This window comes from Lithobates pipiens, unplaced genomic scaffold (assembly GCF_037356315.1).
Source record: "Lithobates pipiens isolate NorthernLeopardFrog02 unplaced genomic scaffold, aLitPip1_a1.2 Scaffold_19, whole genome shotgun sequence".
Classification (NCBI taxonomy): domain Eukaryota; kingdom Metazoa; phylum Chordata; class Amphibia; order Anura; family Ranidae; genus Lithobates; species Lithobates pipiens.
The window spans coordinates 145,072,191-145,090,562 of record NW_027507764.1 but is presented as its reverse complement, the minus strand read 5'-3'; the positions used below and the strand labels follow the sequence as shown (position 1 = coordinate 145,090,562).

General features: G+C 40.3%; 1 protein-coding gene across 2 annotated transcripts in view; it reads left to right on the top strand.

Annotated features, from left to right (window-relative positions):
* The first annotated feature begins 5,775 nt into the window (after positions 1-5,775).
* COLQ (collagen like tail subunit of asymmetric acetylcholinesterase) overlaps positions 5,776-18,372 on the top strand; it is a 142,775-nt gene continuing 130,178 nt past the window's right edge. For both annotated transcript variants that reach the window (XM_077491369.1, XM_077491368.1), the window contains exon 1: positions 5,776-6,180. In XM_077491369.1, the coding sequence (XP_077347495.1) occupies positions 6,075-6,180 (106 nt within the window). In that variant the 5' untranslated portion in view covers positions 5,776-6,074. The remainder of the gene's footprint in view (positions 6,181-18,372) is intronic.

The following is an 18,372-nucleotide window of genomic DNA, read 5'->3' as shown; positions in this document are numbered from 1 at the left end:
TTCATACAACATTTGAATGTACTGAGAATTTTTGTGCAAATTTTCCTAAGAATGTTCGTATGCATTTTCCTTTGAAATTCTATTAGTGTCCAGTATAGCCAGCTTTAGACCTCAGATCAGTTCCTATGCATACACTTTAAACCTCAGTTCAGCCCCATTTCTGCACTTTCCAACCTCAGCTCAGTCTCAGTGTAGACATGCACTTCAGACCTCAAAACAGCCCCAATGAATGCATGCATTTCATAGCTCAGATCAGCAACAATAGGCAGTGAATTTAACATAGCCCAAAAGATAGTTGTTTGGAAGACAAAGCTTTCATTGTGATAATATATATTTTTTAGGATCCTAACCAATTTTTACAATTTTAAAGAAGATATATCACCAAGTGAAAAGTGTCTTCTTGCTAGTAGCATGGTTGGACAGAGCTGGGAAGTGGAAAGGTGAAGAAAGTTGTCAACCAATCTAACTAAGCAACAGATCAGACCAAATACACCTTGCGCAAGGTCTCTTGGGGGATTCTATACAGGTTTAAAAAATGTTGTGATTCTTCATTACATTCTTTTCTTCTGGGTCGGGCTATCACATTATTCCTTGCATTGAGCCTACCCCTGTCTTCCTATATTTTCCTTGCAGACTCCTATACAGTATGTAACTGCTCTGAAAAAAATAGCTGTTGGTTGGACCATGTCCTGTGCAGACGAATTATGATTGGGAGGGCCTGGTTCATTATAATTAGCTGGTGCATTCTAAACTACTACAAAATTGCTATGCCTCGGACAGCGATCTGCTCTCAGATCGCTTTCAGTGCATCTGACAGTGCATTGCACATAACCTCATTCACTTAAAAGGGTAGAATTGATCAGCGCTACTTAGTATCGAATGTTAAAAGAAAGATCGGTAAGGTTGAAATGCAGCTTGAAGAGAGATCAGTGCAGGAGAGCCTTGTAATAGGAGAACAACCAAATGACTACTATAAGAAAGCTGTTATACATAACCAGTTTAACCAGTTAACGACCACCCGCCACGGTTGTACTGTGGCAGGTTGGCTCTCCTGTGCGAATCGCTGTCATTGTAGACACGACCTAGTACAGAGGCAGAATGGTGATCTTCCTTTGTAAAGGCGGATACCCATTCTGACAGGAGACATGACAGAGATCTACTGTTCGCAGTGATCAGGAACAGTGATCTCTGTCATGTCTAAGGCAGCCCATCCCCCCTACAGTTCAAACACACCTAGGGAACACAATTAACCCCTTGAACACCCCTAGTGTTAACCCCTTCCCTGCCAGTGTAACTTGTACATTGATCAGTGCATTTTTATAGCACTGACCAATGTAATAATGTCACCAATCTCCAAAAAGTGTCACTTAGTGCCCGATTTGTCTGCCGCAATGTTGCAGTGCAGCTAAAAATTGCAAATCGCCGCCATAACCAGTAGAAACAATAAAAAAATAAAATAAAAGTCCCTAAATCTATTCCATAGTTTGTAGACGTGATAACTTTTGCGCAAACCGATCAATATACGCCTATTGTGATTTTTTTTTCCAAAAATATGTAGAAGAATATATATCGGCCTAAATTGATGAATAAACTATTTTTTTATATATTTTTTTGGATGTATTATAGCAAAAAGTTAAAAAAAAACATTTTTTTTTTCAAAATTGTCACTCTATGTTTGTTTATAGCGCAAAGAATAAAAACCGCAGAGGTGATCAAATACCACCAAAAGAAAGCTCTATTTGTGGGAAAAAAGGACGTCAATTTTGTTTGGGTACAGCATCGTACGGCTGGGCAGTTGTCAGTTAAAACAATGCAGTGCCGTTTTTCAAAGAATGGCCTGGTCATTAAGGGGGCAGCCAGATCCCCAAACCCCGTGAGTGAGGGGGGGGGGGGGTCAGTGGGCACAGTGGCTGCATTTTGTGGGCACAGGTGGTTGCGTTTGATGGGCATAGTGGCTGCATTTGATGGGCACAGGTGGCTGCATTTGATGGGCACAGGTGGTTGTATTTGATGGGCACAGATGGCTGCGTTTGATGGGCACAGGTGGCTGCGTTTGATGGGCAAGTGGCTGCAATTGATGGGCACAGGTGGCTGTATTTGATGGGCACAGGTGACTGCATTTGATGGGCACAGGTGGCTGCATTTGATGGACACAGGTGGCTGCGTTTGATGGGCACAGGTGGCTGCGTTTGATGGGCAAGTGGCTGCAATTGATGGGCACAGGTGGCTGTATTTGATGGGCACAGGTGACTGCATTTGATGGGCACAGGTGGCTGCATTTGATGGACACAGGTGGCTGCATTTGATGGGCACAAGTGGCTGCATATACTGGGCACAAGTGGCTGCATTTGATGGGCACAGATGGCTGCATATAATGGGCACAAGTGGCTGCATTTTGGCACAAGTGTCCGGATTTGATGGGCACAAGTGGCTGCGTTTGATGGGCACAATGGATGCATTTGATGGGCACAAGTGGCTGCATATACTGGGCACAAGTGGCTGCATTTGATGGGCACAGATGGCTGCATATAATGGGCACAAGTGGCTGCATTTTGGCACAAGTGGCTGGATTTGATGGGCACAAGTGGCTGCGTTTGATGGGCACAATGGATGCATTTGATGGGCACAATGGCTGCATTTGGGCACAAGTGGCTGCATTTGATGGGCACAGGTGGCTACATTTGATGGGCAAGTGGCTGCGTTTCATGGCTACAATGGATGCGTTTGATGGGCACAAGTGGCTGCATTTGATGGGCACAAGTGGCTGCGTTTGATGGGCACAATGGCTGTGTTTGATGGGCACAGGTAACTGCATATGATGGGCACAAACATTTTGATCACCAGCCGCCACTGTTAATGAGTGAAATAAGTATTTAACCCCTTCACAAAACATGACTTAGTACAGGGTGGCAAAACCCTGGTTGGCAATCACAGAGGTCAGACGTTTCTTGTAGTTGCCCACCTGGTTTGCACACATCTCAGGAGGGATTTTGTCCCACTCCTCTTTATAGATGCTCTCCGAGTCATTAAGGTTTCGAGGCTGACGTTTGGTAACTCAAACCCTCATTTCCCTCCACATATTTGTCTGGAGACTGGATAGGCCACTCTTGGACCTTAATGTGCTTCTTCTTGAGCCACTTCTTTGTTGCCTTGGCCATGTTTTCTGGGTCATTGTCACGCTGGAATACCCATCCATGACCCATTTTCAATGCCCTGGCTGAGGGAAGGAGGTCCTCATCCAAGATTTGATGATACATGGCCCCGTCTATTGCCCCTTTGATGCGGTGAAGTTGTCCTGTCACCTTAGCAGAAACCTCCCCAAAGCATAATGTTTCCACCTCCATGTTTGATGGTAGGAATGGTGTTCTTGGGTTCAGAGGCACCATTCCTCCTCCTCCAAACAAGGTGAGTTTACAGCGCTCCCAAAATGCATCACACAGCTCCCCCTTTTTTTTAACTGAACTTTATGTGAAGTGTACAAAGTGACACTTCATTTATGTAACTTCGTGGTGCACTGCGCTTGCTGTCCAGTGACATGCAGATCAATCCAGAGCGATGTGATATTATACAAACCTGTTTGTGATCCGGTTTAAAGTCCCAATCTGAGGAATTCATGTTTTGACTCTATGTATCAGGGATGTGGTCCACAATTAGTTTAAGCAATTATTTGTGGTAGAGGGTCTGTTACAAGCTATTGCACAGCTCTGGAATGCAGTGACACACTGGGGTTTATTTAAGAAAGGCAAATCCACTTTTGCACTACAAGTGCAAAGTGCACTTGAAATTGCACTGAAAGTGCACTTGGAAGTGCAGTCACTGTAGATCCGAGGGGGGACATGCAAGGAAAATAAAAAAACAGCATTTTAGCTTGCACGTGATTGGATGATAAAATCAGCAGAGCTTCCCCTCATTTCAGATCTACCCCTCAGATTTACAGGGACTACACTTCCAAGTGCACGTTCAGTGCAATTTTGAGTGCACTTACCAATTGTAGTTTGAAAAAAAAAGACATTTTGGGACTTTATACGAGACCATGACCATCCAGTACACAGGTCTCCATCCCTTTTTATATAAGAAATAAAGGGGGAAAATTAGGGACAATTGGGGCAATTGAGACTTTATATAAAACACATCACTAGGGCAGAATAAGTCATCAAATGTAATTAAATTAGTATATTTATTTGCTGGTATCACATGAGAGCACAATGCAGTAAATGAAACAGTCATAAAATCAAACGGTAGCAAGGCACGGCAAACCAAGAATCACGTATGAAAGTAAACAGCAAAAGAGTTCCCTTTCCAACATTGTAGTGTAGCGTATGAACCCAAAAGGGTAACTGCTTACTTTCATATGTGATTCCTGGTTTGCCATGCCTTGCTGCCGTTTGGCTACCTCCTCAGCTCCCGGGGGGATGCTTTACTCATCCCCTGATGCCTTCCATCATCATGAATATTATCACATATGCCTTTCTATTTTCATACAACATATCCATAGGTAAGAGTGTTAGGACCAGTTATTTTGCTCCCTCTCTTTCTATTGTAGTTTGATATGACTAACAATAATTTATCTTATATTACATTATAGGGATCCCCATTTAGCTGCTCCTGATGAGTGGACAAACTTCCACGAAACGCGTCGAGCATTCATATTTGATGACATGTCACAGCAATCATGTACCTATCAAGGGGTCTCAATGTTTAAGCCATCAATTTTTACCAATACAATTCTGATTGTGTATATACATGTTGGGTGTAGTGCTGAATGTTACTATCATGTACCATGTGTTACAGTGTTTAACATACTATTATTTTACTATAATGTGACTAAATTATCATGTTTTTCTACTCTGTACCATACTTATTGATTCTATGTCTGTATCATTTACTCCTCTCATGTGGTACCAGCAAATAAATATACAAATTTAATTACATTTGATCACTTATTCTGCCCTAGTGATGTATTTCATATAAAGTCCCAATTGTCCCAATTGTCCCTAATTGTTCCCCTTTATTTCTCATAGCAATTGTAGTTTTCACTTGTAGTGCAAAGTGGATTTACCTTTCGTAAATAACCCTTTCTACGTTCTAGTGTGAACATGACACACTATTCTTTTTACTATTCTTTTCTGTGTGTCAATGCAGTTACCTGTGTTTTTCCATGAGGAACAATTCACGATACGGCACATAGGGGGTTATTTACGAAAGGCAAATTCACTTTGCACTACAAGTGAAAACTACAATTGCTACTTGGAAGTGCAGTCGCTGTAAATCTGAGGGGTAGATTTGAAATGAGGGGAAGCTCTGCTGATTTTCTTATCCAATCATGTGCAAGCTAAAATGCTGTTTTTTATTTTCCTTGCATGTTCCCCATGTTCAGTGCAATTTCAAGTGCACTTTGCACTTGTGGTTTGCACTTGAAGTGCAAAGTGGATTTTCCTTTCGTAAATAACCCCCATAGTGTGAATGGGCCCTTAGTGATCCTGCCGCTGAGGATTTTGACAAATTGTCAGTCACAGGATCGCTAATGACAGAGTTGCCCATGTCTCATTCACCTCTAACAAGAGTTTTCTATGAAAGATAACGATTTATCACAGAGGGAAATGGTTGCTTTGTATCACCTAGAGGTGACAGCCTGAGGTAAAAATATATGAATGTAATAGTCAGTGGAAAGGGTCCCCTTTCTGAGCCATAACTCAATACACCAGCAGGCTTTTCACACAGCCTGAGTTAAATATATCAGTGAGGGAGAGCTGTGTGCAGACATTCCTCCCTGTGGACACACACACACACACAGGAGGGTCACACTGACTGGCTGTGAAAGAAAGGAAGGAAGGAGGACACAAACTGCACAATCCTGATCTACACTGTATAAGAGAAGTAAACACAATCCAGGGAAGACACACTGATAGGCTCAAGGTGGCAGACACACAAGCCTGTAGACTGATACACACCCACTGGCTGGGTGGAGGCAGCAGGGTGCATACAGACACTGGCACACACACACACATACAGATTCCACTCAGCCTGAGCTCACTTTCTACACAAGGGGCTTTTTTCCTGCAGGGACTGCCAGCATGGTTGCAGTCAGACTAATTGCAATTGGATTATACCTCCAGCTTTTTTTCTGTTATGTCCTCTCCCAGACTTCCTTCATGGACAGTGTCTTCCCAATACCTGCAGGTAATCAGCACTTTGGATATATTTTCCCAAGCATTCCATTCATAGGTATTTGATTTGCCATTGCACCTGCAGGCTGCATGCATGTGATATATCTGCAGTCATCTTTTCATTGACACTTCATATAATTTGTCCTGCTGCTCAGTTCTGTAGAATGTTCTTGACCTGCAGCTTGTTTGTCTGCATGTTGACTTCTATTTCGGTCTGGGATAACCGGTGTAGAACTGAAGCAAGGACAAGAAAGGCACTGACCACCGTATGTAGGAATAGAGACATTAGCAGTCTCCTTTTAGCTTATACAGTGAAATATTCATAAGGTCATTGATTTTGTAACTTCTAAACCTGCAAAGCGCCATGCATGAGGATGCTTGTCATGCTAGATCAGCTGGAAAACAGACGTGCTTTCTAATAAATCATTCAAGAATGTAGCTTCAAACTCCAGGGCTCTATATTGCATTAGGACAGCTTTTGTCAACCTTTTTTTTTTGTTACCATGGGGGAACCCTTGACATTTTGTTTCAGGTCCCATACATGGTGCATTAGTGTGATCAGGATGTTGTAGAGATTAATGTACTCAATGATTATGAACATAAATAATAGCAATGATCTAAAAATAAAATTGTAATGATCCCTTACATTAGTGATCATTGTAAACATGATCCCTTACACCGGTAATCAGTGTAGAAGGAACCCTTTAAATTGTTGGCTAGGGTAAAAGTCACTCTTTACACTGGTGGTGGGTGTAGAAGTGACCCTTTGAATGGGTGGTTGGAGTAAAAGTAGCCCCTTAAATTGGTGGTCAGTATAAAAATGATCCCCTACATTATTGTGGTGGATGTGACCCCTTGGATTGGTGTTTAGTGCAGAAGTGATCCTTTACATTAGTGGTCACTGTAGAAGTGACCCCTTACATTGGTAGCCGGTGTAGACATGACCCCCTACATTAGTAACCCCTGTAGAAGTGACTGCTTAGATTGGTGCTTCGTGTTAAAGTCGCCCCTTATATTGGTGGTCGGTGTAAAAGCGACCCCTTAGACTGGGGATCAGTGTAGATTAGACCCCTTACATGGGTAATCCATATAGAATTGACCCCTTACATTGGTGGTCCGTATAGAAGTGAGCTCTTACATTGGTGGTCTGGGGATGTGACACCTTACATTGGTGGTCGGTGTAGGCAGGAGATGAATCTGCCACAGCTCTCTTCACAAGGAACCCCTAGCAACCTCTGGAGGAACCCCTGAGAGGTTTCACCAAATCACGAACCCTGGTTGAGAAAAGCTGCATTAGGACCTGCACAGCATGTATTCATTTGATAATATATCGGGCTGTAATACCTACTAAATTGTATTATTTTCAACATTCCAATATAACCTTCAAGATATTGTTATTTTGTATGATTTTATATATTACTCTATGAATATGCTTTATATAATATTCAATAGATAGCCTTTTCATTTAACTGATATACAGTAGGGGTTAAAAAACAATACAAAGCAATATATGTCCATTTTGATGCAATTTATACAGCGCTAACCTTCTATTCCATATTGCACTTACAAGGGGCTAATTCAAAGTAATATTTGCTCTGTACATAAATAGGATGCAATGAATTTCCTAGTCTGGACACTGCCGTATTGTAAAAAAATAAGGTAACATGAGGAAAATGTAATCAATACGGTAAATGTAGAGGAGATTGCATATTACAAAATTAATTTTCTGTGTGAAAAATCCATGTTGCTTTTAGTTCTCTGTGTGTTGATCTTTTCTACTCCTTGGAATATAAAGGTGAGCATTGTTTGATAAAAACAGTGTAAATTTTAAAAAGCGACAAATACACAAAGCAAAACACAAAATAATACATTGAAATGTGAGAAATACTTCCTCTTGCTCCCCATGATTTAAGAGGATTCTTTAAATTTACAGGGACATTGAAGGGAACATGATGAGGCTCACTTCTCTTGCAGAAATGATAACCGCTTTGTTACATTAGTCTCACGTTTTCTATATATTATCTTATAAAGGTTGTATCATTTATTTTTTCATATACTGTAAAACTACCAGACCCACTGCATTTGTTGTGCTAGATTACACAACCAAAAAAACAATAATGGAGTAACATTACATTAAATACAGTGATTGAATATAAGGTATTCAATTTAATCAAATTAACAAATGTATCATTGATAATATGTATCACTTACTATCCAAGTCTTGGCTTTAAAAACAGCGCTGGAATATAAATTGACTTAAGTTTATTTTTGTTTGAATGCAACCATAAATCAACATTTATATGAAATGATTTCACCTTTGTACCTGAAGAGATTATATTTTGTAACCTCCATCTCCATTAGTGATAATTTTTTCTGCATTAAAATACAGTGGAGAGGTACTTTAATGGTCCTGATTTAATAATGTTCTTGGTATTCTGTGGTTAACATTAAATTGTAAAAAATATTAAACTAACATGTTCCTCTGCAAAATCTCTAAAATCTGCAGTGACCTGTGTGTGAATCAGTAAAATCCTGCCAAGAGCAGCAGTAAAGGGATTGAAATCTAGAATTGTACTGCATTGGCAGTCGGTGCCAGATACTTTGGCCCTTAGAATGAGAATGACTTTTGAAAGCTGGACTAGGAAGGGAAAGTGAGGATTTGATGTACTTTTTTAGGCGTTACCATGTTTAACTAGCAATATACTGTATATTCACATTTAACTAGACTTGTTCCGTAATGTTAAAGACTTTTCCTAGCTTCCAAAATTCAAAAAACAGAAACATAGAAGGGTGGTGGCAGAAAAAAAAGACCAAGTGGTCCACCCCATTTTTTTAGAAATGCATATATGTCATTTTTTTTGTCTTTTTTTGTTATACTTGCCTTTTTTTTTTTTTTTTTTTTTTTTTTGAGACAGGAATAAAGTTAAATTTTTTTTTTAAAGGGAGAATATCTTTCTTTTCAAATTTTTTTTATTGGTATATTTTAGAAAGTACAGATATATGCATATACTCAATATGAAATAGGGTAAATACAGGCATACCCCACTTTTAAGTACACAATGGGGTTTATTTACTAAAGCTTGAAAGTGCAAAATCAGGTACACTTCTGCATAGAAACCAATGAGCTTCTAATCCCAGCTTGTTTAATTAAGCTTTGGTAATAAAACCTGGAAGCTCATTGATTTCTATGCAGAAATTAGCCTGATTTTGCACTTTCCAGCTTTAGTAAATAAACCCCATTGTGTACTTAAAAGTGGGGTATGCCTGTAGATAGTTCCTTGCATTTGCTAATTTTATCTATATACCAAACTGCGAATTATAATATAAACTGTTATCATCAATACATATTTCAATAATTGGATAACACACAACTTTGTCCTATGATCACACCTAGCCATTTAGTGTGGCATACTTTTCTGTTCCAAATAGTTGACCAAGCATAATAGGTGTTATTTATGCAAACTTAAATTATTAAATTATTAACGGGTTTGATGTTCTCGGCCCCCCGCCCCTCAGACACTTAGGGGTGGGTTGCAGAGTTTGAATTGTCCGAGTGAGTCATAGGGAATCATTTAAAGACTCTTTCAGAAATGGGTCAAGTTATACTCCTGGGTCCAAGACATCCATTTTATGTCGAACGAGTAAATTTAGTTGTTTTGACTTGCTATATATTTTTCACATATGTAGTTTGTATTCACTCTACATATAACTTCAGCTATATTGGGAGCTGACGTTTTTTTATGATTGTGTTGTTAAGTATACAGTAGATCTATGTTTAGCCACTTCTCAAAAGCGGACCTTCAGTGATTTTTTCAACTTTGCATTTATTAAATCTTCTGTTCTTGTTGTTTTAACTTTGGATAGTAAAACATTTTTTTCTGCCAGTAAATACCTTATATAGCCAACTTCCTGTTTCTTGTCTGGTAAAAAGCCTAGGCTTATGACGTCATGCACAGCTCTCTTTCCCTCACTCTCATGAGAGTTTGCCAGGAAGGGAGGGGGGATGAGTCATAAGATGGCTAATGAGAGCTGCAGAGCTGTACCTCTGTGTCAATCCAGAAAGTGAACAGGCAGCAGCTTCAGCTGCCCACAGTTAAAATGGTTGCAGCCAGACTCAGTGCAGAGAGATTTCTGCAGCATATCTGGCAAGTGCAAAATCACAGTATATATAAAATAATACGTGGTTGGAGGGAAGTTTCAGAATGGCAAAGATATTTTTATTACAAATTATGTGAGCAAACTGCAGTTCCTCTTTAATTACCCCGCAGCAAAGTTGAAAAAAAACACGCTGAAACTGGATTGTTTGCATAACCAGCGCATGCATTTTTTCCTATTAATAATTTGATTGGTTGCATTGACATCACACAGAATCTTTTGAATTTTGGAATTTTGAATTTAAATTCACCAAAGTGTATATTACCTATATATGCTAGTACAATTTTTTCCCCCCATCAAACCATACTTGCATTTTGTGGCCTTTTAATTATGTGAAAGGTCCAAATTTCTTTCTCGTTATAATATATATCGTTTTCCACGCTTAGGTGTAAATGTGGCGGCTGCCTCCCCCAATAACTCCACAAGGTGAAGTAAAGTAAGTGTGTAAGTATATAGGGGTGGGTGGCACTGCCAAAAACTCAAAGGTGCAGTGACTACAATCAATCAAAGCAAGAATCGTTCTCTATGTTCATGTGCATGAATCTTCATATAAATCATGTGCTGACAAAAAAGTGCAAAACAATGAATTAACTCATAAATAAAGTGCTATGCTATATATATATATATATATATATATATATATATATATATATATATATATATTTATATATATATAGCGGCAGCAAAAAATATAATAACAAATAATGTCCTCGTAAGTGACTTTAAAAATGTCTGCATAAGCCATTTTTAAAGTCACTTACAAGAACATTATTTTTTATTATATTTTTTGCTGCCGCTATATATATATATATATATATATATATATATATATATATATATATATATATATATATATATATATATATATATTTTGCCTAGCACTTTATTTATGAACTAATTCATTGTTTTTTGTGGCACACACAAGCACTTTTTGTAAGCACATGATTTATATGAAGGTTCATGCACATGAACATATAGGAGGATTCTTACTTTGATTGATTGTAGTCACTGCACCTTTGAGTTTTTGGCTGTGCCACCCACCCCTATATACAGTGAGCAAAATTATAAATGCAACACTTTTGTGTTTGCCCCTTTTTATCATGAGCTGAACTCAAAGATCTACGACTTTTTCTATGTACACAAAAGGCCTATTCCTCTCAAATATTGTTCACAAAACTGTCTAAATCTGTGTTAGTGAGCACTTCTCCTTTGCCGAGATAATCCGTCCACCTCACAGGTGTGGCATATCCTGATACTGATTAGACAGCATGATTATTGCACAGGTGGGCCTTAGGCTGGCCACAATAAAAGGGCACTCTAAAATGTACTTGCACACTTCTTTCTCGTTATGCTACGTAAATTATGACTGATCTGAGCGGAAGCTCCTTCATATCTCATGTAATAGAAGTACTTAGCACTCGGAAGGCTACATTTTAATACATTGGGGCAAAGGTTCCTCTTTCTTTGGCTTCAAAACCCCAAACTGCAGGTTATAGAATAGAAAATTAGATGTGATGTTTGAATGTGTGAATTTGTGTGAGTACAAGCTGATAAGTAAAGGGGGTGTAATAAGGTTGTCAATTTCAGCCTTAGGAATCTGTAATTGGTGCACCCCTTGTAGTTTAAGCCCTACATGTACAAAGATGACATAAGTCAAATGTTACACTGTGAACAACAAAAGGAAAATATGTGAATGAATGGACTTTTTTTATCCTCCAGATAAAAATGATTAGCCATTTGAAAATATTATAACAAACCCAGCTGTTTCTGCAATATTCACCTTACATGTCACTAAATGTGCTTAGTCTGATGGTCAGAAACATTCAACTCACTTCCTCTGAGCCCAGTTCATCCTGGACTCACCACCAGCTTTGGCTGCACAGCATGCTTTTTGTCAGCACATGAATTGATTGGTTCCCTTGTACTGCTTATTTCTCTCAAACCCCAGCCCTGCTATACTCTGATTGGGAGGGGGGGGGGGGGGGGGGGCTGGATCAGCAAAATGTATAATACACCGATTGCAAAGGGCCAATGCCTAGTGAAATTCAGCTACTTACACTACTTGCAAAAAGACATTTAATGATGCACAAATGATTACAGAGCTGTCTAGAGTACAGATTTAAAGCTGACTCTGGTCAGCTTACAAAAATCACATTTTGCTGATCCAGCCCCGAGACCCCCCCCCCCCCCCCCATCAGAGTTCAGATTTTAATTTGACCAGGACATCCAGGGAACTATTATTTTCAGAAGAGAAGGTCAGAAATGGCAGCTTCCATATCTCCTTTCAGTATAGATTTCCTTTAAAGAAATCGCTAGCATGAAACACTCTTATATGGCAGCAATGTGAAAGCCCTGTTCATTGAAGCTTCACTGGAAGCACTTCAATGCTTGTCACTGGGATTTCCAGTATATTAAAACCTGAGCTTAGTGTCACTTGAGCTTGTTGCTCAAAAAGTACATAAGCTTCTTCTGGGCCAAAGTCTCGCGTTTGGCTGCAATACACTTCAATTGGGGTGATTGGAAAGGTGTGTAACATGCATTTTTTATTTGTTTTTTCGCCTAGTAACTTATTTCCAATGGCAAAAACAGAACCAAGCCTGAAATGCCTATAAAAATGCTCATAAATTACCAGAAAAAAAAAGACCAGTTCAAGTGTGAATGGGGCAACAAATTCTGATATTTTAGCTTGTCACATTTAAGAGCTCATTCACATTACAAGCATTTCTTTGCATGCCCAAGCACTTTTTTTTATTTTAGACTATAAAAAATATTTGCAAAACAGTCACAAAGTACTAAGATGCTAATTGCAGGTCTTTTCTGTGCCTCAAAACTTAGCAATGTGCTTCAAAATACAAAATGTGAAACTCTTGTAAAATACTAACAAGTATGTTGAAGATGCTCAGAAACCTCCCTGCTAGTATATCAGACATATTATGGTCTTCTTGCTGTAAATGTAGCAGGCAGTGAGATCTGGGCAAGACGCTAGACCTTAAAGCCTGACTGAAAGTGGTTGTAAATTCTTTACAATCACTTTAACCTACAGGTAAGCCTAGATTAAGGCTTACCTGTAGGTGCTTGAAATATCTTCCAGACCTGATTTGTAGTGCAAAGTGGATTTGCCTTTAGTAAATAACCCCCCATGTGTTCTTAGTCTTGATGGTCATTACAGGTATTTTTTGTGCCTTAAAACTTTGGAATGTGCTTCTAAATACTTACAAAAACACCCCTGCTAGTATCCTGGGCATTTTATCATCTTCTTGCTGTAAATGTGTAGCACTGGCTCCTGACGAGCACAGCTATATGTTTTTAAAAATTAATATTCCTAAAACCACAGTTGGGTTTTAGGGCTAATTTTGCTAAATTATGGTTTCAGTACCAGTCTAGCTGGATGTTCTTCTTAGCTGCAGGTGTCACTGCCACCACCAGCAAGTGGCAGAACGCAGTCTAGTGGGGTGCATTGAGTGCCATCCTTGTCTTGGAACCAGCCCAGTGGGAGTGTTTTCCTGCTGTGCATTCTGGGAGGTGGTATTTAAGGTACTGCAGTCACGTGCTTCTGTGTTCCGGTCCAGAAGAGATCTTCTGTCTGTTTGGTCCTGGTCCTCCTGACCAGCCCCCATGTCCCTCCTGGCATGGGGTGCAGATCCATGCAATTCTGAGCCTTGGGGCTAGATAGCCCCAGGCGAAGAAACTGCAGGGACAGGCCTGAATGGATATGAGACCATAATGATTCAAAGGTGGAGAGGCCCAGCAACTGGAGAAGCATCCAGGGGAGGACTCTTTGGGAGAAGGCCATGCGTAAGGCTGGTTTCTCAGAAGGAGCCTGGAGGCTCAGTTGAAGGACACTTTGTGGATCTATATTCATACGGTATCGCCGGACCAACTGAGAGATACTGGTACTGTATCATAGTTCTCTAAATTTGTCTACGTCCCTCAGTTACATCCAAGTTTGTGGCAGAGACTTTTGCTTTTCAAGTGTTTTACATCCAAGTTTGTGGCAGAGACTTTTCCTTTGCTTAACACCCTGCCGGCTGTTAGGCCTAGTGAGAGGAGGTCTATCCAGAGGTTGTGAGAATCCAGTCCAGCTGTGAAATGTTTATTCTCTGGATTTTGCAGTTCCAAAAGTACCTGAACTTCCTTTCTAACGCTCTACCTTTATTAAGAAACGGTGTTATCTTCTAAATAAATAACCCAAAAGAGGATCCAGTGTCAGTTTCTGCGTTTCTTTGGGCCCTCTACCACGGGGACCCCTAAACGGAGTCAAGGTCAAGAAGGTAACGGTAAGCCCAAGTCAAACCAGCTGCTCCTTCGGGGGTCAGTGCTACAAATATATAGGGCAGTCAGATCTGAGCAAGAAACTAGTGCTTAAAGCCTGACAGAAGTCTCACATTTTTTTCCTTTCATAGTCCTTTTGTATTGCCTATTCAGTCTACCTAACTGAATAGCAATTTCTCTGACGTCAGCTGGGCTTCAACATGATTGTCTGCTTTTGTGGGAGCTCATGGGCAGTTTTTTTATGGAAAGGATAATTTTGTTCAACTGATTATCTGTTTTGGAGATCAACTACTTACTGAGTGGAAGTATAAGTTAACCACTAAACTAGACTTGAATTTAATTACTGTGAGCTATTGAAAAACTGTAATTCTGCTTAGCTAGTTTTTATTCTAGATAACCTGTCAACCAGCACTACTATTGGCCTCAATTTTCTCTACTGCAGTTAAAGAGGTTGTAAACCTCCATGGGGAAGTCGTACCTATAGGTACACCTATAATAAGGCTTACCTGTAGGTACAGTAAATATCTACTGTACCGTACATCCTACGTTTAGGAGATATTTACCTTGTAGTGCGCTGTGAAGAAATGGCCCTCCGTACCGATGCTTCACTAGCGAGTGCTGTAACTGGCAGTTTTTGCACACATAAGAGGGAGTGACATCGTGTGACTCCAGCCAGTCACAGAGCCGGAGTCCGTAGCCCCGGAAGGAAGAGGGGTAAACATGGATGCAGCCTCCAGCGGGGATTGTGCAGCATCAATGTACCTAAAACCTGCATTATTGTAACAATGAAATATGAAAATATGAAATATGGAATGTTCCTTTTACTTCTCTTTCCACGTTAAAGGGAACCTTCACTTAAAACTAGTAGTACTTTAAATGTGCCTCTCAGGTTTTTTTTGTGAGTGGGGAGCAGGTATATTTTTATGACAGGTACCCACTCCCACTTCCACAGTTCTCACCTAGGTGAGGATTATGGAAGTTTAGCCAAACCCTCCCGTTGCCTGCAACTTCCTGGGGCATGCCACATTTCCCAGGAGACTGCAGGACCAATCTAATGGTGAAGCAAAATCTTGTGCTAAAACAGTGGGGAGCCAGCTGTTAAACAACAGAAAGTCACAGCGAAGATGGCAGTACCGGGGATCCGAAGACCAGCGAAGAACCAGCTCAGGGGAAGATAGTGCTGGACTCCTGGTCTGGTAAGTGTCAATTTATTAAAAGTCAGCAGTTTTTTGTATTTGTAGCTGCTGATTTTTTATTTATTATGTTTTAAAGACAGCAGTTCCACTTTAATGTTAGTTTCAAATAGCAAAGTGCTTTAGAAAGTGCTTTACATGCTTATTATTTGGTCCTTGTTATGCTGCGTACACACGATCGGACTTGGAATCCGTCGGACAATTCGATTGTGTGTGGGCTCCAGCGGACTTTTTTTCCCCAAAAGTTCGACGGACCTAGAAATAAAACATGTTTCAAATATATCTGAGGGACTCAAGTCCGACGGACTAAAAATCGGGAAAACCGTTCGTCTGTGTGCTAGTCTGTTGGACCAAATACGACGCAAGGGCAGCTATTGGCTACTGGCTATTGAACTTCCTTGTTTAGTCCCGTTTACGTCTTCACGTTCAAAACTAACAGACTTTCGAACGAACTTAGTCTGGTCGTGTGTGGCCAAGTCCGTTTGTTCAGTCGGGCCTCCGCCGAAAGTCCATTGGGAAGACCGTCGGACCTAGTCTGTCAAAGTCTGGTCATGTGTACGCAGCATTAGAGTTCATAATTAGGTTTAGGTTAGTGCTCTACTTTAAAATGCATTTGGCAAACCTATGGGCCCAAAGTATGAGGGAAACTATGGGCCCAGAGTATGAGGTTTAAATATATAGTCTAAAGCATACTCTTGGGGTCGGGGTCCTGTACTCCTAGCAGCTAAGAGTCAGAGCTGTATGATGTGTATTGTAGGTGTATGGCACCTAAGCTTACAGTGTACAGACAAGATTTTACGCAGGATCCTGAGGGCCCTCTAAACTACAAGAAACATGCGGTGCTATGTAGACATGCCCAATTTTCAGCCAATTTTTGCTTTACGTACCGCATTCTCCTCTTTTGCCATTTCGGGGGCCTTAAAGTCTCATTCCGCTCTTGCATGCAAATGATGGGTAAGTGTACTCTAAAGTAGTATAAAATGGTTGTGGCATCACAAAATGTTTTGCACATTTGCATTTAAATGTATATTGTGTTGCTTTTGAAACAAAAATGTAACCTTTAACTGATAGAGCTTTCTCTATTTTATATACTAGTGTACAGGTATTGTATGGCTGTGGGTTTGCTATATAACACTGGTTTTCATTTATCGCCTAGTTACATCTCACTTCTTCTGTAGTAAAAGGCTAATGCATGGAAAGATTTTATGTCCATTTTATAGAATTTACATAGGGATAGACATTAATTGCAAATTTAAACTCGGGTACTTTTTACTGATTTATCGTCTAATTGAATTCAATGTTTTATTTAGCTTGAAGCTGATATCTATTAAAAAGGACATCTCTATGGTGTGCATGCATATGTTCATTAAATCAATAGCTTTACTTAAAGCTGAACTCCAGGCACAATTGCCTCACTGGAGTTAAAGTAATAAATCGCTCCTTTTCCTCAAAAGTAACCCCTTGAAATGCAGGCTTTCTTCAACATCTGGCTAATATGCTTTTTTACATGCTTGGATTGGCTTCCGCTTTACTTCTGGGCTGCTTGGTTATATAGAGCTGCAGGTCAAAATGAGATCTGGAGTTGTGTGTACTTTGAATGGCCAGGAGGAGCAGGAGGCAGAGACACAGCCACAACACTGGGGTCTATGAGGCCTGCAGCTATTACATCTGAGCGGCCTGGAAATACAGCAGGAGCTGTACTAATCCTGGCATGTAAACTTAGAAATGATGCATGATGAGGAAATGGAATGTTTGACTGCTTGAACAATGGTTTATAGTTGTACTTCACCTACAATTGTACTTACCTATTTTTAATCTGCTTTGAGGACACTATTCCGCATCTGTGACTCCCCTATGTCAGTGAGTGGTACTGCAGGGAAGAAGAGGGAGCACTGACAATGGCTGAGCCATGGGTGCAAATTTTTTTTTTTTTTTTATTTGTGCTAGGGGATTAGAACCTCTGTCTTTTGTTGGCTGTGTTTTCCCGTTGAAGTGATTTTCATTCTCTGCTTTGTCCTGGGAAACCTTGTCACTAAAACTGAAAGTGAGAGAAAGGGAAAAATTTTGAGTTGTCTTTAAAGTAGGAATAAAAGGGAAATATTGCAATATTAAAGGAGAAGTGTAGGAAATCAAAAAAATAAACATCCATACTCATCTATATGGCTGCAGCATCAGTCTGATACTGCAGCTGTCCCCTGAAGCTACAAAACGCTGGAGGGGAAAAATCTATTATTCTCTATGGAGATGGTGCCAGAAGTTCCAAAAAGCTTGAAGCTTAAAGCGGTTCTGCACCTTAAAAAAAAATATTAAAAGCCAGCAGCTACAAATATTGCAGCTGCTGACTTTTAATAAATGGACACTTACCTGCCCCAGGGTCCAGCGATGTCGGCGGCAGATGACGAGCGATCGCTCGTCTCTCTGCTGCCCCCGCTGCCATCCTCTGTCAGGATATCGGGAAGTGAAGCGTTGCGGCTTCACTGCCCGGTTCCCTACTGTGCATGCGCGAGTCTCTGCTGGTCCCCGCTGTGTCCTGGAAACTGTGTGTTTCCCAGAACACAACGGGGGGCGGGGCATCTGCAGCGGTC